General features: G+C 34.4%; 1 protein-coding gene and 1 non-coding gene across 4 annotated transcripts in view; one reads left to right on the forward strand and one right to left on the reverse strand.

Annotated features, from left to right (window-relative positions):
* Nucleotides 1-240: 240 nt before the first annotated feature.
* Nucleotides 241-24,297, forward strand: part of CCDC14 (coiled-coil domain containing 14) — a 33,725-nt gene continuing 9,668 nt past the window's right edge. The window contains exons 1-9 of one of the 3 annotated variants that reach the window (XM_063105860.1): nt 241-349; nt 6,738-6,793; nt 7,111-7,183; nt 7,620-7,689; nt 7,780-7,902; nt 12,960-13,196; nt 13,307-13,401; nt 14,686-14,953; nt 17,285-17,426. In XM_063105860.1, the coding sequence (XP_062961930.1) occupies nt 320-349; nt 6,738-6,793; nt 7,111-7,183; nt 7,620-7,689; nt 7,780-7,902; nt 12,960-13,196; nt 13,307-13,401; nt 14,686-14,953; nt 17,285-17,426 (1,094 nt within the window). In that variant the 5' untranslated portion in view covers nt 241-319. Of the gene's footprint in view, nt 826-6,737; nt 6,794-7,110; nt 7,184-7,619; nt 7,690-7,779; nt 7,903-12,959; nt 13,197-13,306; nt 13,402-14,685; nt 14,954-17,284; nt 17,427-24,297 lie in introns of all 3 variants that reach the window. The other 2 variants (XM_063105858.1, XM_063105861.1) reach the window with 2 other exon arrangements.
* TRNAI-UAU (transfer RNA isoleucine (anticodon UAU)) lies at nt 14,199-14,273 on the reverse strand. The gene has a single exon. It is a non-coding gene; the product is annotated as a tRNA-Ile (tRNA).

The raw sequence follows: 24,297 nt of genomic DNA on the forward strand, positions 1-24,297 counted from the left end.
TTCAGGGCCCGGGATCCGCCCAGCCTAGCGCCTAGGCTCCTGGCCCCGCCCCGTTCTTCGGCCTTCTGCACCCTCCGCCTTTGTGTGACGAGCGCGGGAGCGGGAGGGGCCTATTGCGCACGCCCAGAGCGCCGGGCCGGGAGCTGGAGAAAAGCCGTGACGGCGCGCCGGTACTATGAAGCGCGGTGTTCGGCGGGCTCCTTCCCGGAAGCGGAAGCTCGGGGGACGGGCCAAGGAGGACCGGGAATCCACGGCCGTTAATTCATTTTGCCGTGTGGCTTCTCTTCCCTACGTCTGGGCTTTTCTGAGGCTGCGGGAGATGGTCAGGTCCGGATCTCGACCGGGCCAGGTGAGGGCTGCGGACCTGAGGGGTGCACTATGCGGCCGGAAAAGGACTGAGAGGGATTTTGGCCCGGGAGGCGTGTAAAACTCTGCTTGAAAAAAATAAAAACAGAGAATGCGGTGGCATTAAAAGTGCTGGGACAGGGGGAGTGGGGAGACAATCTTCCCGTCCTCACACAGCCGCTCCGTCCGTTTAAATCGTCGTCACCCTGCAGAGCGCTGGCTTCGGGGCGAGCCCCAGCCGTCGCCGCTCGGTCGAGTGGCTTAACGTCTCCTAGCTTCAGTGCATCGTTGCAACAAATCCAGCTTCCCAGCTCCTCCACCAGCGCCGCTGTTACGAATCTTCCGTCACTATTGCTGGTGGTTTTTTTTTTTTTTAAGTTTGCCGATTAGAGTCTCTGCCTTTAGCTTTACTCCTCTCAAATGCCTGCCCCTCGTTGCAGCTAAATGATTCAGCTTAAAATCCGACTCGTCTTTTTCAAGGTAAATCTCATTCTTTGGCCTGGCAACACGGCCATTTTTGATCCTTTTCAGCCCCCGCTTGTATTCCAGTCATGTCCTGCACTGTTTACCTGTTTGCCCTGCAGTCCCCTGGGTGCTCCACACCCTCTTATGCTTCCATGCCTTTGCACTCTTCTGCTCAGAATGCCCTTCTGTGCCTGATATTGCTACTTTGCATCTCCTGTTCCTCAGCTGAAGGGCCATCTCTAGAAGGCTTGCCTAGCACCCTCACCTCTCTATTGGTTGGGTGCCCCTCAATCCCCGTTTTGCACCTTGTAATAACCTTTATCAAATCACTTTTCAGGCGAAAGGCGTTGCTAATTATCTGCCTCTGCTACTAGACTATTTTATCTGTATATCTTCAAGGCCTAGGACAGCACCTGGCATATGGTAGATTTTCACGGAATGAATCAACTATTTCTCACCATAGACTCCCTACTTAGAGTGATCTTTCTATCCTTAATATATGCAGCTCTTTTTTTCCCCTTCCTTCACATATCAACACACCTATAAAGCTGTCTTCTTCATTAGTGTAAACCTTAGACTTTTTTTCAAGACCTGGCTGGAGACTAACATTCTTCATGAATACTTTCAGACCGCCCCACTTTTATAACTCTCTTATGTTGAATGAACTCAGACAATGTGCATTCAGCAAAGAGAAAAACGTCGTTTTTGTACTTATAGTCACCCGCAGATTCAGATTCCAATTATGCCACTACTGTTGTAGCGATGGTAAACAAACTGTTTTTTTTTTACCTCTCCGAGTCTCCTATCCCTTAGCTATAAAATAGGTACCAATAGATTCAAAATTCTGTCTCAAAGAATTGGGGAGATTAAATGAGAGAACTTGGTAAAACATCTGTCAAATTGTTGGCACTGACATGCAACAAAATTTAGTTCCCTTAAATACACTTAGTTTGCTACCATCTTGATGATAATAGCAACTAACATTTACTTACTGTGTGACAGCTACTAAGTGATTTTATATATTATGTATAATAACTCATTTAATTTTTACAATAGCATTATGAGGCAGATGTGTTACCATCAGTGTTTTAATTCAGGGTTGGAAAGTTCAAATAATTTCCCAACAGTTACACAGCTGGTTAGCTGTGGAAACGATTCAGACTCACATAGCTGGTGTCAGAGTCCATTCTTTTTTTAAACATTATACTATACTTAGTAGTACATTATACTATACTTTGAACAAGCCACCCTTCTGAACTTTAGGTTCCCACCTCACAGAAATAATGACAGCTCACAGGGTGCAGTTTAAGTGGAAATGAAAGGCTTTAGTACACTAAATCATTCTACAAGGGTAATATTATCTTGCACTGGTTGGTAGGAGATATGACTACGAAGAAATGCTTATATTCTCAAATAGCAAAATAAAAAGTTTAATGATAATACCCAGTGGAGGTAAGTGTGAGATAAAACAAGCTGACTCCCTCCTGTATTGTGATTTGGGACACACTTTTTTGGAGAGCAGTTTTGCAGTTTGTTTCAAGGACCATTAAGCTGATAATAACTTTTTACCAAGTAATTATGCTTTTAATCCTAAACAGAAAAAGTCTATTTTCAGTATATAGAAAGGTTTATTCCAGGTTTGTTTTTTCAATTGTGAAAAATATGAAGCAAGCCAAGGGTATATTATGTTACTTCCACTGAAGGAAATATGCAACTATTAAAATTTTTTGAATATTAATACATAAAAAGATTTAAAAGTAAAAAAACAGAAGATATAAAATTGCATTATGACTAAGTAAAAATGCATATGAAAAAATATTGGCATCCTCACTAGCAAAGAGCAGATGTAATGCCTAAATCTTGTCCATTGAATGGCTTCTTAGAGAAATGACCAGCTCCAGGGCTGAGGCAGGGGAATTGTAAGATCAGCCTGGATGCTTCAGTCTAAAGAGCATCTGCACAGCAAAGGAAATGATTAACAGTGAAAAGACAACTTACAGAATGGGACAAAATATTTTCAAGCCATATATCTGATAGTTAATATCTAAAATATATACAGAGGTACTTCAAAAAGTTTGTGGAAAAGTAGAATTAAAAGATAATATGAATCTGGTTGGCTGGTAGAGTGTGAACTAAGGTCAAGGGTTCGGTCACTGTACTGTCCAGCTGCCAAAAAAAAAGAAAATGGGTGAAAGATAATAGGAGTCTTTCCAGGAACTTTTTGATGTGTCCTCATGTAAGGAATTCCTACAACTCAGAAGCAAGAAAATAAAAAACCTAATTGAAAAATGAGCAAAGGATTTGAAAACTTACAGATGGCTAACAAGTATGTGAAAAGAGGCTCAACATTACTAATTAGAGAAGTGCAAATTAAAACTACAATGAAATATCACCTAACACCTGTTAGGATGGCTTATCAGAAAAAATCAACTATTGTTGAGGATGTAGAGAAGTTGGAACCCTGTGCACTGTTGGTGAGAATATAAAACCGTGCAGCCACTATGGAAAACAGTATGGAGTTTCTTCAAAAAATTCAAAATAGAACTATCATGTGATCCAGCAATCCCACTTTTGGGTATTTATCCAAAATAATTGAAATAAAAAAATCTCAGAGATATTTGCGCTATCATTTTTATTGCAGCATTATTCTCAATAGCCAAGATGTGGAAACCTAAATATCTAGAGATGAATGGATAAAGAAAATATGGTATATACGTACAATAGAATAGTATTCAGCCTTAAAAAAAGAAGAAAATGCTGCCATATGCAATAATAGGGATGAACCTTGAGGATGTTTTGTTTTGTTTATTGTGTTTTTTTCTAAACCTTGAGGATATTATGTTAAGTGAAATAAGCTAGTCACAGAAGGACAAATAGTACATGATTCCACTAATCTGAGGTATCTAAAATAGTCAAACTCAGAAGCAGAGAGTAAAATGGAGGTTGTCAGGCTGGGGGGTGGGGGGAAATGGAGTTGCTATTCAACTGCTATAAAGATTCAGTTATGTAGTATGAGTAAGTTCTGGAGATCTGCTGTACAACATTGTGCCTATGGTTAACAATACTGTATTAAGAGGGTAGATCTCATGTTAAATATTCTTATGACAATAAAAAAAAAAAAAAAAAAGCCTGGAGCACCTGCTTGTTATTACTTGTTGCAAAAAATAAGGAACATCTCAAAAAATGATGGGAACGTATTTAAATGATACAGGAACCAACTTGAAGGGACTCCCCCTGACTAAATCTGGGACAATTTGAGCATCAAAATAGAAAGTGATAATAATGGGTCATAACCCACTGACTAAAATAGAAATCAATGAGTCTACTAGAAAGTAAACAAGGAAGAAAGAAAAGTGCTTCCCTAAAGTTGAATGCCAGCTGATAAATGTAAAAGGAATGATGTAGTTAGAAAATCACCATTTGACTAACAATTGATTCAGGCAAGAATCATCAATGGATGCTAAAACTACTGGGTTAAAGTTTGGTGACTGGAATATCTGCATAGTCTCAAAGTATCTCCCCACAAAATGCTTAATGATATCAAAGGTGAAAGTAGTAGCCTTTCGGTGAAAAGCCTAGTTTGTATCACCAGTATTGGGACAAACTGATATCATGCATCTACTTGTATGAGAACACAACATATCTTTTATGGTATTTTGGCCCAAAATGCATAACCTAAGGGTAATTCTGAGGAAATGTCAGACAAATCTAAATGTCCAGAGGAATGTTCTACAAAATAACTGTCCTGTACTCTTTAAATATGTCAAGGATATAAAAGACAAATGAATGACAGCCTGAGGAACTGCTCCAGATTAAAGGAGACTAAAGAGCTGTGACAACTTAATGTAACATGTGATCCTGGATTGGACATGGACCAGAGGGTTTTTTATCGTTGTTCTATAAAAGGACAGTATTGGGATGATTGGCAACAAGTGAATAGGGTCTGTAGATTAGATTATAATACTACATCAATATTAATGTCCTGAGTTTGATGATTAAACTGTAGTTATATTAGAGAATGGCCTTGTTATTAGGAAATATTTAGGAGTAAAGGTGTATTAGGTCTGCAATTTAATCTGAAATGGTTTAGACAAAAAGCAATGCCGTGTATATATATATTGAGAGAGAACATGGCAAATGAAGCAAAATGTTAAGGTTTGTGGAATCTTGGTGAAGTGTTTACAGGAATTCTTTGTGGTATTATTTCAAAATAAAAAATACAAAACAAATTGGAAGAAAATGTTCCAATACAATAGTTACTCTTTCAGAGTGCTTTTATCATGGGTAATTTACCAGATTTTCTGTAATAGAGCCTTATATGTATATTTTTCAGAGAAATATCATATATAAGCTTACAATTATGCCATACATTTATCTATATACTTTTTTAAAAAAAAATTTTGAGAGACAGAAATTGTGGTTGTTTTTGGACTTGATCTGGGGCGTAGCAGCACCATGACTTGGATTTTTATTATGACTCCAGTCAAGACACCAACATAGATAAACCAAATATGACCCTGACAGTGTGATGCAGAGACCGGTGGAAATATATTGCACAAGGTCTTGTTTCCTACAATGTAGGTTCTCACTGCTGGCTTCGTGACCCTCGACATATTCCAAGTTATCTCAAAGAGAAGCTTCGTGACCCTCGACATATTCCAAGTTATCTCAAAGAGAAGTATATCTCTTATCAACCCAGTTTTAAAAATGTTTTCTCAGTAGCACTCTTAGAAGGAAGGAGCACATATTCAAACAAATAATAGAATATTATATAATTTCAGAAAGTTTGGTAGTTACTGCTCAAAGGTATCTTTGGATGAAATATGTAAACATCAGGAAAAATCATAAATGAAACTGCCAACAGCGAGTAACTACTTCTGGAGGGTAGAATTAAGGGGGTGGAGTTAGGGACTTTAACCTGTGTCTTTCTAAACTTATATTTTGAATAGAGATTATATTTATCTAATATGAAGTTATGAAGATCCAAAAAGGCGTACCATGCAAAGTCATCCTCCTTGTTCTGTCCCCCAGATACTCTTTCCCTCCCCAAAGGCAACTACAATTAACTGTTTCTTGCATAACTCCCAAGATATTGGGTGCATATAAAAGCAAATGCATATTTTTTTCCTTTTTTCTACACAAAAGGTAGCCCACTTATGTTTTTTTAGAAAACTTGCTATATGAGTTTAAAAAAAAAAGATTGAGAGAATGAGATATAGATAAAGCGGAATGGTAGAGTTTTGATGTACTGGTCTTGTCAGGCATTCTAAAGGACATGGATAAATGGAACCATTGTTATGAACACTTTCCTATATCTTGAATTAACTTTTATGTTTGGAAGAAATTGGGGAATGTAGAATATACTCAGGGATTGAGTATAGTCCACACTTACTGTAGTACTTCTTGTTTAGAATAATCTCTCAATTTCCTTTTCAGCTTAAATATACTTACAGAACAAATACATGTGTTGCTTGCTTGACATTCTAAATAGAACAAATTTACGGTGTAAGAGTTAAATGATAATTGTAGATTTTTAGGATATATCACATTTGTAAACAATGAGTAACATGATACGTACATGCAATGGGATATTATTCAACCTTGAAAAGGAAAGAAAATTTTAACACATGCTACAACACGGATGATGCTTGAATACATAATGCTAATTGAAATAAGCCAGTCACAGAAGGACAAATACTGTATTGTTGCACTAATAATTTGTAGAAAATAGAATAGTGCTCACCAGGGGCAGGGGGAAAGAGGGGATGGGAAGTTATTATTTGATCAGTACCAAGTTTTAGTTTGGGCATATGAAAAAATAAAATAAATAAAATAAATGACATTTCAGGTTTTGTCAAGATAGCATATTGAAAGTATAATAGAAAAATATTTGTATATCTACTATAATATAATGCATTATGTCATAGGTGTTACCTTCAGGAAGGCACACCGGACCTGCTAAATTAACAAATGGAAAGAAAGGGTAAGTACTTAAAAAGTTTACAACTTGAGGAAATCTCAAGAAATTTTTCAAGTCTTTCGGCTGGACTACATTTTTGCCAACCCCAGAGAATTAGATGGGCCTCTACTTTCACAAGCTCTGGGTAGTAACTTTTCATATCTGCCCATGTTAATCATTTTACAGTTTTAACAGTCTTTACAGTCTTCATAGTATCCTATATAAATCTATCTTATACATGGTTAAACAAGCTTTCTTGTCTAACCTTCTTTGGAAAACTAATATATTTTGGGAAAAAATATTTGTATTATTTGAAGAATATTAATGAGCTTGTTTTCTAGGACCCACTTAAGAAAAATATCACGTTTTGATGAAGATTCTGGCAATCCCATCCATTCTGATTTCGAAAGTCGGGTAAGATTAAACTGAATAAATATAATACACGGTCTATTTTAATTAGTTTTCAGGTTAAAGGCAAGAATTGGGAATAAAATGCAAAGGTAAAGTATTAATTGCCCTAAGATAGTATAAAAGCTGTTGCTTTAAAGTATGTTTTTACCAGGGCCAGCCCATGGCTCACTTGGGAGAGTGTGGTGCTGGTAACACCAAGGCAACAGGTTTGGATTCCTACAAAGGGATGGCCGGTTAACTCACTTGGGAGAGTGTGGTGCTGACAACACCAAGTCAAGGGTTAAGATCCCCTTACTGGTCATCTTTTTAAAAAAACATATGTATTTATATGTTTTTACCAATAATAAATTGCTTGTGAATAAATTTTAAAACTACATATTTTTTTACCTTCACTAAAATTTTGTATAAAAATGTATTCTAAGTGAATTTCTCCTTGCAGACTGAAACCATACAGGGACTTGATGGTTGTGCGTCTTTGCTGTGGGACATTTTGAGAAATGAAGATTCAGGTTTTATTTTTTTGAATGCTTATTTTCTGATCACCTTTTCTCAATTAAGTACTTTTAATGTTAACAAATTTTTGTTTTAATTGTTAATAGGTTCAGAAACAGCACATTCAGAAAATAGACACAATCCCAGACCTTTAGAAAGAAAAAGATATGGATCTAAAAAGAAAGGACATGAAAAACATACTGTTCCATTAGTAATCCAGAAAGAAATATGTAAGCATTTTTTCTCTTATTTATTTAAAGATAATCCTTAATTCTGGGGATTTTGATAAATTATCAGGATTATGCTGTTGTCTTTCATTATGTTGTAGAAAAAGAGACTGCTTTCTGTGTTTTGTAGGAAAAGAGGTTCAAACTCAGAATGACATTTGGGAGGTATAGAGAGTTATCTTTGTTTCCTCTGTCACTTGTTCTCATAGGTAATCACAAATTGGTTGTATTTCAGGTGCCTACTTATAGATAGCAATTGTTTAAAAATGATTGTATGTGTATAAGTTGGCTCGAGATCTCAACTTGTTGAGCTGCAGTTAGGATAAATGGTACATAAGAAGGTAAAATTCCAAATGGGATAGATAAGGAAAGAAAGCCTGCCACTGACTGATGATGAATGTAGCCAAGGGAATCTTACATCGTCACAGTTAACTTTGCTGACTTAATTAAGTACAATAATTTACCAATCAGTTTAGAATAAGCAAGTTTTGATTATGTTATTTCTTGAAAGTCTATAGAACAATGTAGCCCAAAATGGAAATGAAAAAGTCCACAGTAGGAATTCAGGTGGACAAGAATTGGACTAGCTAGTTTCACAGTTCAGGTGGGCAAGAAATGTCAGCACTGCAGTGCATGCGTAGTTTCAGCTTAGGCAAGGTGTGAAGTCAGAAAACTATGTAAGGTAGTAGCCCTGGATATTAAAAGATCAGGATCCAGGCAAAGAGACTGAGAAAGTGAAGGTAGAGCATTCATAGGACTCAAGGTTGATGTTCCAGATGGTCCTGAGTTAGAGAACTAAGGCAGGCAAAACAACTTACTTCAGTCCTTCCTAACCCATCTTGGGTAATCACATTAGCCTCATATTATCTTGACCTGCACTGTTCAAGATGGTAGTCACTAGCCACATGTAGCTCTTGGGCACTGGAAATATGACTAGTGCTACCAAGGAGCTGAATTTTTAATGTTATTTAATTTTAATTAATTTACATTTAAATTAGAAAACTGATCCAGTTATAAAACTTTTAAGGATGTTTGTGTGAATCTACTTTTTCAACTGCAAATTTTGTTAAATCTAAATACAGATCAAATACTTCTGATGAAAATTTACCATTCAGATTGAGATGCATTTTGTATAAATTATAAGGGTACTTCAAAAAATTTGTGGAAAAATAGAATTAAAAGATAATACGAGTCTTTCTATGAACTAAACACACATTTTCTTGCTATTTTGTGTTAATTGTCTTCTGGGCATGGCCTCTTTATGTACTTTCTGTCTGCAGCCTAACTGATCATTAAATGTGTATGGAGTCAGGTAAGCCCACTTTGATGCATTCTGGGAGTAAGGAGGCAGAGAGGCAGATCCAGAAATGTATTGAGCTTACTTGAGAGAGCTTCTGACATTAAAATTTTTTTTTTTTAAATAAGCAACTTTTTACATTTGATAACTGTGTTGAATGCTTTCATGATTCTACTGTCAGTAACATATACATATATTTCTACCCTCATCTTGGGGAAATAAACCACCACAGGCAGAATCCCTTGAGCATTGATTGCCCCCATCAGGCCAGATGTTGTTATATTTCAAGTTATAATAGGCATCCACTGGCTCTTACCTGTACTAGATGTTTGTTCTATATTTGGTGGCAGGAATAACTTATCTGTCATACAATGCTTGTCCATCTTAAGCAACAGCCAGTGCTTGTACACTAAAATTCAAACAGCTAAAATTCAAGGACTGAAAAAGTTCCGTAGACTGAATAGGTGAATACATCCCTTTCATGAATTCTATTTATCAACTGACATCAATTAAACATATTGCCGCCTTGATCTGCTAGATAAAATTTTTATGTAGGGTGCTTTGGTGTAATTAATAAGAACAAGAAGATATACTTTATTTGTCATAACAGGCACATTTTGTTGTTGGTTTGTTTTATTTTAAAATTGTAATATAAATATAAATGCAGTCTTCCTTTTATATCTATTTATGATTTCTAACTTGTCTTGGATAATTTGCTTTAAGACTTTATTGTACCTTGTATACAAATATTCAACATTATTGGTAGAGTTTCATATGGACTGAGTTTATAAAGGTCATGTATATAAAGGTCATGTAAGTCATTTTAATTCTAAGCATTTGATTTTTAAGAAATATGTTTGTTGTTTATTAATTTGTGTTGGATGATGTTCTAAGGATTTGATTTTTAAGAAATACGTTTGGCATTTATTAATTTATGTTGGATGATGACATCTGCTGGCAGATGCATAATATTGTAAGTCAGCTTTCTCAGGGACTGCCAAAACTACCCCTTGAAATGAAAGTGAATGACAGCCAATGCCTGGGACCTGTGAGTGTAAAATCCAAGAACTCCTCAAAACCAAACAGTTCTTAAGGGACCAAAGGAAATCCAAGAGCAGAAGAGAGACTCAGAAGTCAAGAGGATAGCAATGTGCTGGACAGCCATGGACTATAATCTTGCCCTCCATCATTTTAGGTTTCAAAGCTAAAATATTTAGAGGGTACTTTTCTATTTGATTTATTGTAAAATTGTTTTTCCAATAAGAAATAATATTAGCTTTACAGAAATTTATGAACTTTTTTTTTTGGCGGCTGGCTGGCACAGGGATCAGACAAAACCCTTGACTTTGGTGTTATCAGCACTACGCTCTAACCAACTAAACCAGCCAGCCCTATTAACCAGTTTTGTGGCAGTTCATCTGTTCAGATAGTGAATATGACTATTATTGCTTTTGGTTTTAATCACCTCAGAGGGGACATGTTCATAGGTATATATTATTAATATCATATAGCAAGATTTATGGATATGAAATATTTTCTTGTCCATCTTAAGAGTTTGCAGCTATTTGGCGATATAGCATTTATTGGTCTTTTACTGTGTGCTAGACATTAAGAACTTTATAAGTATTATCTCATTTACTTCTCACAACAGTCTTATGAAGTAGGTATTATTATCACCATTTTTCTAATGAGGAAGAGGAGGTAAAAAGAAGTTAAGTAGTTTGCCCAAGATTATTCAGCTAATAAGTGTTAAAGCTCATATTTAGGCCTGAAAAGTACACTTATAGGAATAGATAATTCTAGAAGGAAGCATACCCCAAGTCAAAATGGAATCATCTAATATCTCCAACCATTTTTATACTCAAATATTAACAGTCTTTTTCTTTAAAAATTTTTTTCTATTTTCACTGGTTATAATATGTATTCTGCCTTTAACGTTTTCTGTTTTTGCTTTAACATGTAAGATTTATGCTTCTATCAATGTTTTTATTTTCAGTAAACTTATATTTTTATATATTTGGTGGATTTCATACCATTTTTTAAAATTAAATATTTTTCAGTTTTTAAGAAAGTAAGGAATAATTTTCCTAAGTACTTTAAAAGTACGTAAATCTCAATAAAATTTTGCATATGTGTATACCTATATAGTCCCCACCCAGATTAAGATATAGAACACTTTTAGCATCTTACAAATATGCTCAGTACCTCACCACCACCTAGATCCTCATCTCTGCTAACCACTTTCCTGACTCCTATCTCCATTTGCTAGTTTTGCCTGTTTTTGAACTTCATATAAATGCAGTTGAACACTATGTATTCTTATGTCTGACATCTTTCACTTAACCTGATGTCTGCTAAATTTATCCAGGTAGTTGTATATATCAGTACTTTGTTCTTTTTTAATTGCTGTATAATATTCCAACATCTGAGTATACCACAGTCTGTCCATTTCTAATATTTGTGGCTATTTGGTGTTTTCAGTTTTTGGCTACTGCAAATAAAGCTTCTGTGAACAGTTATACACATCTTTTAGTAGACATAAGCACTCATTTCTGTTACGTATATACTACCTAAGAGTAGAATTGTTGTGTTATAGAATATATGGTTAGCTTTGGTAGGTACTACTAAAAGCTATATATTTTTCTAAATTTATTTTGTACCCTGATAACCTATACCTACCAGAACATCCTTATTTCTGTTAGTAGTGTTTTAAAAACATTTGGGAAGGGGAATCTTATTAGACATCGAAATAGAATTCAAATTTTTATACCAATCTATAGGGTAGTGCTATGTAGAAAACTTTGTTGTTTTTCATTCATTAGTTTTATTAATACTGCTTTCTACTTTGTATATCGACGAAAACCAGGCTCTGTGAGAGAAAATAATTAAGTATAAGATACAGCCCTGCCTAAAGAAGTGTATAGTTTAGTCAGAGGGATAAGAGAATAAAGATAAGCAGTATAGGGCAATATGTCAGTGGTATATGATTTGTATAGACAATATTGCTCTGGGATGGTGAAGAGCAGTCACTGGACTGGAATGATTGGGTCAGAAAAGGCTTGAAAGAGGGGACATTTTCAGATGAGCCTTGGTTAGTTGGTAAAATGGAATTGGAAGGCATGGTTCATCATGAGCAATGTTACAGGAAGGTGAGAAAGGCTTGTTTGGTGTCTAAATTGGCCTGGCTGGAATGAAAAATTTGAATTGGGAGTGATGGGAAGATAGTTGGAAAAGTAGGTTGTGGTCAGGCTTTGGGAAACTTTAAATGCCAGGTTTAGATTTTTTTTTTTTTTTTGAGGGGCCAATGTGTAGATTAAGTCCACTTTTCTTACTGACTTTATAGCTCTGAATTTTTTTTTTTTTTACACTATATTATTACAAAGTATTCTGTGTTTCCTATTTAATTTTCCCCAGAGAGCATGAACTGAATAAGGAGAAAGGTAAAGGAGTTTTATTGAACTCTAGGGAAAATATAACACCCTTAAGTGCTATAATTGAGGAAAGGTTTTATAAATAGCCTTTAAATAGGATTTCAAAGAGTTAATATAGATGATTTTTTGTCTGGGGAAACTTAATTCATTAGATTCTTTGAAACAGAATTTGAGGTGATTTTCTTTAGGAAGGTGGTCGTGGTTAAAGCCCTTCTGTGAAGTGTAATGATGAGTTAGACTACTTCTTAGAGTCCTTTTTTCTCCTAAGATCTTATGGTAAAAGTTTTTGAAGAATCGTATTTCAAGAACTTTTTTTCCTTCTTCCACATTAGTATCTTCAGATAATAAGAAACAGATACATAATGAAGCTTCTGCTGGAAGTGAAAGAGACACGTCAGACATAGCACAGAATTGGCCATTGCAAGATCATGATAGAATGTATTCACCCATAATATATCAAGCCCTCTGTGAGCATGTACAAACTCAAATGTCACTGATGAATAACTTGGCTTCAAAGAACAGCCCTAATGGAATTCCTGCTGTACCTTGCCAATTTGTGTCTGGTTCTGGTTAGTATGAATGATGTTTTAAAAAGTATGAATATAAGCTCTAATTAAATTGCTTAGTTATTATTTAAGCAGTATGAGATATGAATGACTTTTTTTCTTTTATCTTTTAGAATCTCAGACAACTCCACATTCTAGTTCTGGTTTATGTACCTCCACCCCAGTCTGGTCACCTCAGCCACCACCCTGCCCTCCAAAGGTTCATTCCGTGGGTATAGTTTGTATACTACAGAAGTAATTATTTGCTAATAGAAATTGTCATCTTAGGGAATATTTAATTTACTGATTGAATTTTAATGCACTACAATGTAAAGACCAATTTTTTCAAGTTATTTTTAATTAGAAAAGAACAATCATGAAAGAGAGAGAGGGAAAGAGATCAGTAGAAAAAGAAATCAACCATACCCACCACCCAAGCACAATTGCTGTTAACAAACTGATAGAGTGCTTTCCAATAATTGAATTCTCTGTGTAGGTTTCTTTTTCTGGTTTTTATTAGTTAAGTTTGGATTCTTTTAAAAATAGAGTTATAATTAAATGCTATACAGTTTTATATACTGTTTTTTTTTTACTTGACATTTTGACATGTTTTTCTATTAATATTTACCTTTTTTTGAATTTTTAATAAGTGGTTAATACTGTATTTTGTGGATATACCATAGTGTGTGTAACTATTCCATTATGGTTAGATATTTAAGTTAATAGCCAGTTTTTCACTACTGTAATATTTCTGTAAGTATATTTGTGTGGAAGCTTTTTGTATGTTTGAGCTTATTTTCTTAAAATGCAATTTCCCAAGTGAAAATGTTTGTTGTTGTTGTCCCAAAGTGGACTAATTTTTGATGCCTTTAAACCAGGTGTGGCATTTGTTAACAATCTACTTTAGTCCTGGCCTTAAAATGTCCCATATTGGAAAGTGAATTAATTAGACTTTTAAAAATAGAATCTTTGTTATGCTGAGGGGAAATCCAGCTTACTCACCTTTTTTCTTTTTTCCTTGGCAGCTGGCCAGTACGGGGATCTGAACCCTTGACTTTGGTGTTATAAACACCATGCTCTAACCATCTGAGCTAACTGGCCCGCCCTAGCATACTCTTAATTTGAAAATATTAGAAAATTAGGTTTTAATACTAGAAAGTTAGTTTCTAATATCTCTGGTTTATGTTTGGTATCATTAATGCCTATAAGTGAGTGCTCACACTTTTGAAGGCTTCACTTTTTTTTTTTTTTTTCCTTTCTGTAGAAAGTTCAAACTGATGGTAACAACCATTTTATATCACAAAGTATAACAATTCCTGTGAACTATACTGATGTTCTAAGAAATTTGTCTAATACCAGTCCTAGAGTTCCACGTAGCCTGCCCAAAACTGACAAATCAGCTATTCCAACATTTTAGCAGCTGGGCCTTAGTAATGGGATTCTACCACAACTAGAAGTTCCTAAGGAAGCAGACCTACTAAAGTGTTTTCAAACATATATGTGTCTATTTCAGTCTCATGGAAAAGAAACTCATCCAGATAGCAAGACACACCAAAGCCCCACTCAATCACTGCCAGCTTTCTTGGCCACTAATGAAGAAAAATGCGCCAGAGAACAAATTGGAGAGGCTACAAGTGAAGGAAAGGATTTAAATGTACATGTGCGAGATGCAAAAATAGTCAAGGATATACAAAAGGCAAAAAATTTGAACCAGACTACTGAAAAAGTTAGAACTTTAAAGTATTTGTTGGGGGAACTGAAGGCCCTGGTAGCAGAACAAGGTAGATGAGTACTTTCTTTATAATTTTCTGTGGCATGGTGTTATACTAATAGTAGTGTCATACTATTTATCCATCATTTAAATTTAGACTAATTGACATGGAGTTTGTGATATTTTCCATAGAACTGTGTCTTAAGCTAAGAAGGAAATGAACTCTGCCTGTTGTATTCTTAATTTTTGAGGCTTTGATCCCTTCTTGTTTCCTGTAGGTTTGAAACATGCTAGTGAATATCAGACATTCAGTCTTTCACTTGCAAGTGTGTGTTCATTCTGCTTAATAATGGACCTCGAAAAGATTCAACCAAAGAAAATTCGTAGAGATAAAATTTTAGTCATTAGAAGACCCCTAGAGATGATTAACTCCCTAGAATAGACTATTTTTCCTATTTAGAAAAAATGCAGAGTTCCTAATAACCAACTGTTATATTGTTTAACAAATCTCACTTTGAGAAGTAACCAAAAACTTTTTATACCCTTCTCAGTTTATTTTTAGGATTTTTTTTCTTAAATCTAGAAAAATGTCTTTGAGCCAGGTTGTATTCATTTGTTTTCATTCTGTATATATATTCTAAAATAATGGCTTTTGCTTAGAATGAATTACAGATTTGTTATCTTGGAAAACACAGTAATTGATTGTAGAATGATTGAATACCTAACATTTGCAAATTGACAAAAAAAATCTTAAAATGCTATAGGAATATAGCACCATTAAGCCAAAGGTTTAGTATAGTAAAATAGCTATTTTCAGACCTTCAACTTATTACCATTCTCATAACCAAATACTTAAATCATGGTAACAATAATAATAATATAATAATAATAGCTATCATTTATTGGACACTTATCATGTGCTCAGCACTGTGCTAAGTGTTTTATATGCATTGTCATATTTAATCCTTACAGCAACCCTATAAGGTACTACTACAGCCCCCATTTTACAGATGAGGAAACTGAGGCTTGGAGAACAGTATCTCATTTAATATTCTGAGCAGCCCTGTGAGGTACTGTTGTTATCTCCATTTAACTATGAAAACACCCAGGCTTCAAGATTTAAGTAATTTAGATGTTGGTCAGAGGATACAAAATTTCAGTTAGGTAAGAGGAATAAGTTCAAGAGATCTATTGTACAACATGGTGACTATAGTTAACAATGTATTGTATTATTGAAAATTGCTTAGAGGAGATTTTGTGTTCTCACTGCAAAAAAAAATTAGTATGTGAGGTAATGCATATGTTAATTAGCTTGGTTTAGCCATTCCACCATGTATATATATTTCAAAACAACATGTACACAGTAAATATATACAATTTTTGTCACTTTTAATTGTAAAAAAAAAGAGACAGAGAGTTAAGTAGTTTGAGTAGGTTATATTTCTAGAAAGTGGTGGAGCCAAAGTCTCCACCTCTAAAGCCCATGAGCAAAACTACTGTACAAAGCATTGGTAGAAGATTGCTCAGTAATTGGGCACAGTTGTTTACTATGTGCTTGTACTTTTCATCAGAATGTTAATGTGGAATTGAATTAATTTTTATAATTTAGAATGTGCTTTCAACTTCTTTTGGATATCAAACAGCTAATATATAATTTTAAATATTTTCAGTCCACAGAAATTTGAATGGGAATGAGGGGACAAAAATAAAAGGACAAAAGGTCTAATATCTCCCTTCTACCTATGTCTGTTTGCCATATCCAAAAATATCCACTCTTCACAATTAGTAACAAAAATGGTACTCCTTTTGATGTCACATCAAGTGAGGTGTGGCTGGTTGTGTTAAATCTGCTTTATAAAATTAAATAATGAAAACTTAGCAGATCTTCATTCAATATTTTGCCAAATGAATCACCTAAAGTAAATTATTTCTTATGCCAGGATCAAAGGTTGTGTTGTAAATGTTAATACTGTAACCAATTTTAGGAAACCTTACAGCAATCACAGGAGTCCGCTATAGTACTTTGGTAAGTATATACTAGGAGATATGTGTAAACCACCTTCCTACTTGACTCTTTAACTGAAAAAAGTCACTAATGTAATAATAATAAGATAACAGATTAATCTTCTGTTGATTTTAAATCACAGGATTATTATGTTAGTGATTTTTTAGTTTACTGAACTTAATTTCTTTATAGTTCTTCTGAGTAAGCAAATGCAGGCAGCAGGAAAGAGGAAAATGGGATTTGTATAATAAATTCATAAATAACTGAGTTGAATTTATTTATAGCAAGTATATGTACATATCTAGAAAGACTTTCTTTTTTAGTAATATATTCTAATAATCTTTTTCAAAAACAATTTACAATATTGATTTTACTCATTTCTTTTGCCTTTGGTAGAGGATTCAGAAATTCAGAGGTTGATTACAGAAGTGGAGGCATGTGTATCTATGCTTCCAGCAGTAAGTGTAAGCACAGATATTGAAGTTGAAATAGCACTGGCCATGCAACCATTAAGAAGTGAAAATGCTCAGTTACGAAGGTAAGAATTGCTCTTTGACCATTTTTGTCTATGCAAAGATGTCCCATGGCCAGAACAAAGGTGGCAAATGAGATATCTAGGACTCCATAAGGAAAATAGATTTGCTGTCTTATTTCTTCTTTTTCTTCCCCATTTCCCAAACATTTCTGGCATTCTCTAACTGCCATTACTTCTGCCCACTAGTACATAGTTTCTCCCATCTCTTTTACCTCTGTTATAGCTTGGTTGGTAGTGTGTAGACAGGAAAATGAACTATTTTAGTGTATTTATCAAGCTAATCTAGGTTATGCTGCAGTAATAAACTTCTAAATCTCAATGGCATAGCACAGCAAAAGTTTATTTCTCCCTCATGCCAAGACCAGCATGGGTCATTGGAGGCTGTCTTTCATCCTATGACTCACGATCAAGGCTCCCTCCATCTTATGAAGCCACTGTCTCAGTATGTTTTCCAGGAGAAGGAGAACATGGATATGACTGGCAACAGGGCATTCTCACATGTCCCGGCCCAGAAGTGACTGTCTCACTACTACTTATATTTTGTACTCTAAAACAAGGCACATGGCCCTGCCTAATATAGAGGTCTGGGATGTATAATTTCCCCATATACCCAGGAAGGAAAAGAGAACCTTATATGGGTGAGCACCAGTAGCCCCACCACACTTAGACATAGGAGAAAAAAACTCATTTAAATTCTTAGATATTTTTTCTTTTGGTCATCTTAACTTGTTGGAATTATATTCTTAATTTGTTTAGGAAAGATGTAAACCTGGCATCTCATTTTGAAATATAGAGTAAAACACCCACATACTTGTATGATCAGATTAATCTTAACTTTGAATGTTCCAGTGAGGACCACCAAGGGCAACACTCCAGTGTCTGTGTATTAACATACTTTGCAGAGAATTGAAGTATATTTTCAGGTGCTTTTGCAGCACTCCACAGTGTGAATGTGCCCTCAGAGAGTGTTTCAGTTGCGTAAGATAGACATTGTACAAGATAGGACTTGCAAGGACCTGAACAAATTTTTCAAGAGACTGGAAAGCAGTAAAATAGGAGAGTAGCTTAAATGTATAGATCTGGAGCCTGCAAAGGCATATCCAGTGAGATATACTTGCTTAGGATTATTTCTTTAAAGATCGTTAGTCTCTAGATACATGATATAAAATGGGGTTGCTGTGTTTAAATTCTAATAATATTGTTTTCAATTCTAACCTAAGGGATCCCTATAGCAGCATTAATTTTTCAAAACCAAAACAAGACTAAATAATCGTAATGATAATGAACTACAAATATTGCTAACATTTATTGAATGCTTGTTATGTGCCAAGCTAATGTCCTTTATATGTGTCATCTCTGTAAATCCTCACAGCAGCTCAATGAAGTAGGTGTTATAGCATTCTTATTTACAGATGGGAAAACCAAGGGACAAAGAGTTTATGTAACTTGCCCAAAGTCACATATTTAAGAAGTTTTGGAATCAAGACTCAAACCCAGGCAATTTGGTTTTTGAGTGCAATGATCTTAACTTGTAGACTTCTACACTGTCTCCGCTAGGAGGTAGAGACTTATTTACACTTTACTATTTAGGTGTATTTTGTGGAACAAAAGAATATACTGTAAGTCATTCAAAACAAGCATATTTTTTAAAGGAATGACAGTCAAATAATTGGTTTCTTAAATATATCAGAATTTAGTCACAATATATTTCCTATTTTAACATTGTCACTATGGGAAATATCAGTACTTCATATTTATTTTCTTTCCTTGGAACATTTTAGAATTGCCTTAGGAACTAATTTATAAGCCACTGAAGAAAATGAGTTTTACTATTTTATGGGTTACTGCTTATTTCTAATATTTTAAAAAGTTATCAATTTGATGTCTGACCTAAGTCTTCAGACTTGGCATTAGAACTTTTTGGCTGTCTGTCTTTAGAGGACAAAGATTATATGGCATCTTATTACCACTGTTGTATACTTGACCTTCTAAAAGATGAAATTACTGAAAAATGAAGAATTTGTCAGATACACTTCTTTTAGCAAAATGAAGTTCCCAGCAGTGGTGTAGGAATTTTTGTGCCACTTGATAATCTTTATTTGAAAAGCATCATCATCTCCATTACAAATAAAACTTGAAATGCATATAGTCTCATTTAAAAGTGTTCGTTTTATCATTTTCCATTTTTTTTAAAAAAACCTTTTTCCTGTTTAGACAATCAGAAACTACATGTTTCTTTTTAGCCAGAAAAGTGATCTTGTAGGACTTTCTTAGAGTTTATTGCCATTTGTGGTTTAAAAAAAAAAAAACATTGCGTTGCTTTATGGCATCTTAGCATTTTTGGCATTTGGGCTGGACAATTTTTACATGAGACTCTGACACAGTTGTCCAATGTTTATCCTTCCTAGTCCCCATCCACTAAATGTCTGTAGTGCCCCATTCATTTTGACCACCAAAAGCCTCAACACATTTCCAAATTTCCTGGATGGAGATTGTGGGGGTTGGGGGTATTACCTCCACTTAAGAACCATTGAACTAGAGAATACCTTAATATTTATAAGGAAAGTTAGAATTCATGACCACTTCCTAATTTTATACTCAAATATGAGACCATTATGTACCCATGCAGAATAAAAGAATGAAATAGTAGTGAAGGGGAGGAATTAAGGATGGCATTCAGGTTTCTATCTTTATAATCTGACAGATGATAACATAGTTCCTTCAGATGAGAGCTACTGGAGGAAGAATAGATTTGTTTGTTTTTTATTTCATTTTATTTTTGAGTTAGGAGAGGTAAGGAAGAGCCAGTAAGTTAAGATTTAGACATGCTCAATGTATCATTTAGATTATCTAGAGATACATAGGATATAAATCTGGAGCAGAGGAACAAGATCCAGGATAGAAATGTAGACTTGAGAGTTAAACACTGAACATGTTTTTATTGAGCTTTTACTATATAGGTCTGGCACTGTTATAGGCACTGGAGACAGTGGTGACTAAAAGTAAGTGATTTGTTATCAGCATATAAGTGGTAAATTCACCAAGAAGGCATAGAATATGAACACAACAGGGCATGAATTGCTAGGGAATAACAGCTTTGTAAGGAAAGAACAGAAGAGGAGCCTATGAAAGCTAAGAAGGAGCAACAAGGGAAGTAGCAGGAAAACTAGAGAAGAGTGACATTACAAACACCATGGGAAGAAAAAGTTTATAGAAAGAGAGATCTTTGTGTAACATTCAAAATAAACAAACTGACAACAGGGTAGGTCTAGAATAAACCTCACAAAACAAATCACCCAAAGACTATCCAGGAAAACCTGAAAGTGTCCCATAGTCGAAAGGAAATTAGAGATAATAGAATCTCTCTTAGAGGGAGAGAAAGATTGAGAGAAAGGGAGAGAAAGATTAAGGGAAAAAAAACAGTAAAAGGAAAAGAAACGTGAGTTAGGTAAGTCAGAAAAATAAAAGAGAAAAGAAAGTTACAAAAATAAAAGCCCTATTAGAAACAAAATAATTAACAACAAACAAACAAACATGAAGTCAGGGATTTTATAGTCCACTAGAACTTAAACAATGTGAAGGCTGAATTGTTTTGTTTTGTTGTATTTTTTTTTTTTTTCTGCCAAGTCTTTGTTTTAATTGCTACTAAATTTTAGTTCAGTGTCTCCTACCAGCCTTAGTTTGTTTCTCTTACCAAACCTTTTTTTAAAAAGTTATTTATTTTTATTGTGGTATAATATATGTAACATAATATTTCTCTTTACCATTTCAGTGTATATTTAAGTGGCATTAAATACATTCACAATGCTGTGTACCACTATCTATGCCCAAAACTTTTTCATCCCTAATGTCAATTCTGTACCAATTAAACGATAATTCTCCCTTCTCCTTTCCCTCAGCCCCTGGTAAGCTCTATTCTCCTTTCATTTTCTATGAATTTGAGAAGGCTGAATTTTTAATCTCTAGTTTGCTGCTATATTTCTGGTGCTGGGCATTGTGCCTAGCACTTACTCTAATGAAGTATTTATTAAATGACCACGTGGTGGTAGAGAAGCTTGAAGAAATCACACAAAGCAAAATAGAAAAAGAATGATCTAAAAATTATTTAAAAGAATACGTTGCATACAGAAAAGAAATAAAAGAGATGCAAAATTGGTGTTCCCGAAAAAGAAAACAGAACAAATGGGTTAAATACAATATTAAAAGATATATAAACAAAGGGACATTTACTAATCTCGAGATCTGTGTCAGCAGACCAACAGGACATACAGGATCCCAGAAAAACTATGCAAAATGATCAATACCAAGATATGTGCTGGTAAAGTTACTACACCTTAAGGACAAAAGAAATTAATTTTTAGAAACACTAAAAAGAAATAGAAAATCATGTAGAAGTAGAAAATTATTAGGCTGGCCTCAGCCCTCCTAGTGATATCGGATCACATTGCCAAAGGATAATAGAACATCATTTACAAAGTTCTAAGGGAAAGAAAGTATGCTCCAAGAATCTCTTATGTGGTCCAGCTGTCAGTTTAGTATAAAGACAGCAGTCATATTCTCAGGTATGCAAGAACGTAGGAAATACAGTACCCTTGGACTCCTTTAAGAAAGAAACAAAAACTCTTGAATGGCAAAGTCCAGTCAACCAAGAAATGGATTCAAGTAAAGGAGTAGACTAGAACTGAATATCGAATCTGTGCATACATAGAACTGAGACAATTATGGAAATTGTGGTTATAGAATAGAATGTGTTAGTAATCTTGACAATATGAATTCCAAACTCAACATTTTTCATATCCTATTTCCTTAATTCAATACATCATATTTTTAAATAGTATTTGTAATATTATCCCATTATTTAAAAGTTCTTTTTAGCTATTTGTTTTTTGTCTCTATATGTGCTAGAAAATGTATAAATGATATCCAGCAGATAATGATTATTCTATTCAGCATTGTGCTAGAGGTTCCCAGTGCTGTAAGGCAAGAAAAAGAAATAAAAGCAAGCCACATTGGAAAGGAGAGAAGTAAAACTGTCTGTTCACAGATGACGTGATAGTCTGCAGAAAATCCAAAGGAATCTACAAAAAAAGCTACTAGAATTAATAAGTGAGCTTAGCATGATACAAGATCAGTATACAAAAGGCAATTATCTTTCTGTATACTCTGAACAATTTGAAATAAATTTAAAATCAGTACTGCTTACAGTAGCATCAAAAATTTGATAAAAGATGTGTAAGACCATACACTGAAAACTACAAGTTATTGCTGAGAGAAATTAAAGAAGACGTATATAAATGAGAGATAAACCAGGTCCTTAGATGTAAGACTTAATATTGTTAAGATGTCAGTTCTCCACAAATTGATCTATAGATTCTATATAATTCCACTGAAAACCCAAGCAGGCTTTTTTGTTGAATGCTGATTCTAAAATTTACATGGAAATTCAAAGAATCTCCAAAAATAACCAAGACAACTTTGGGAAAGGAGAACAAAGTTGATACTGTTCAATTTCAAGACATAAGGTTTTAGTAATCAAGACTATTGCATTGGTGTAAAGGTGGGCAAATTGATCATTGAAACAGAATAGAGTCCAGAAACAAACTCACCCATATGGATAATTAATTTTTGACAAAGATGTCAAAAAAATTTAATGGGGAAAGAATAATCTTTTTAATAAATAGTGCTGAAACAGCTGGAGAGCCGTATTTTTAAAAAAATGAACCTCAACCTTTATTTCACACCATACATAATAATTAATTCTTGAAATGAATCACAGATCTTAATCCACAAGGTAAAACTACAAAACTTCTAGAAGAAAACATAGGAGAAAATCTTAGTAACCTTGGGTTAGGAAAGATTTCTTAAATATAAAACAAAAAATATAAACTAGAAAAGAAAAAAATGGATAAATTGGACCTCATCAAAATTTAAAATTTTAATCTTCAAAAGATACTATTACTGCAAATGAAGAGGTAACCAACAGACAGAAAATATTTGCAAAACATGTATCTGATAAAGGACTTGTATCTAGAATGTATTTTGTATTTTCCTATATTATCACCACCAACAAGCGTTATTTCCTTTTATCTTTGTCAATCCTCTGGCTTAAAAAATCTTGTTTTAAATTTGCAGGTCTTCATATTAGTGACACTGGACTTTTTAAATTTTTTTGGTGGCTGGCTGGTATGAGGATCCAAACCCTTGACCTTTGTGCTGTAACACTATCTCTGACCAACTGAGCTAACCAGCCAGCCCTGGGCATTTTTAAAATATGCTTATAGGCCATTTCTATTTCTTATGTGAATTGCTCATTCTTATCCTTTGTCACTTTCTGCTAGGTTGTCTTTCTTACTGATCTGTAGGAGCTCTTTAAATGATATGGACCCTTTTTAGTAACAGGTATTTTCTTCTAGGCTGTTAATTGAGCAGGTTTAAAATTTTGATGTGAATACTTCATGCTTTTCCTTGATGGTTGATAAATTTTCAGTTTTGCTTAGGAATGTGCTCCCCACTTCAAGATTATGTAAATCTCCCCCTACAACTTGTAGAGTTGGGTTTTGTTTGTTTGTATATTTTATGTTTAGCATTTTATCAACCCAGAAGTAATACATGTGAATAATGTGAGGTAGGGTATTGTTGTTTTAGATTCAGTAACAAAAATAAATATTTTATTGCAAAATATTTTCAGGTAAGTAATTCTGGAAAGATAATGGAGATAACTTTTTTTTTCTAAGCAGTAACTTAGAAGAAAACACTTGTATGTTCTTATTTGTGAAGCAGCTATATATTGTGAAGTTCACTGTAGGGTAAATTTGCTGCTTATTAACATTCTTGTTACTTAAATAAGTCCATTAACTTCTCCATCTAATTATTA

This window comes from Cynocephalus volans, chromosome 1 (genome assembly GCF_027409185.1).
Source record: "Cynocephalus volans isolate mCynVol1 chromosome 1, mCynVol1.pri, whole genome shotgun sequence".
Lineage (NCBI taxonomy): Eukaryota > Metazoa > Chordata > Mammalia > Dermoptera > Cynocephalidae > Cynocephalus > Cynocephalus volans.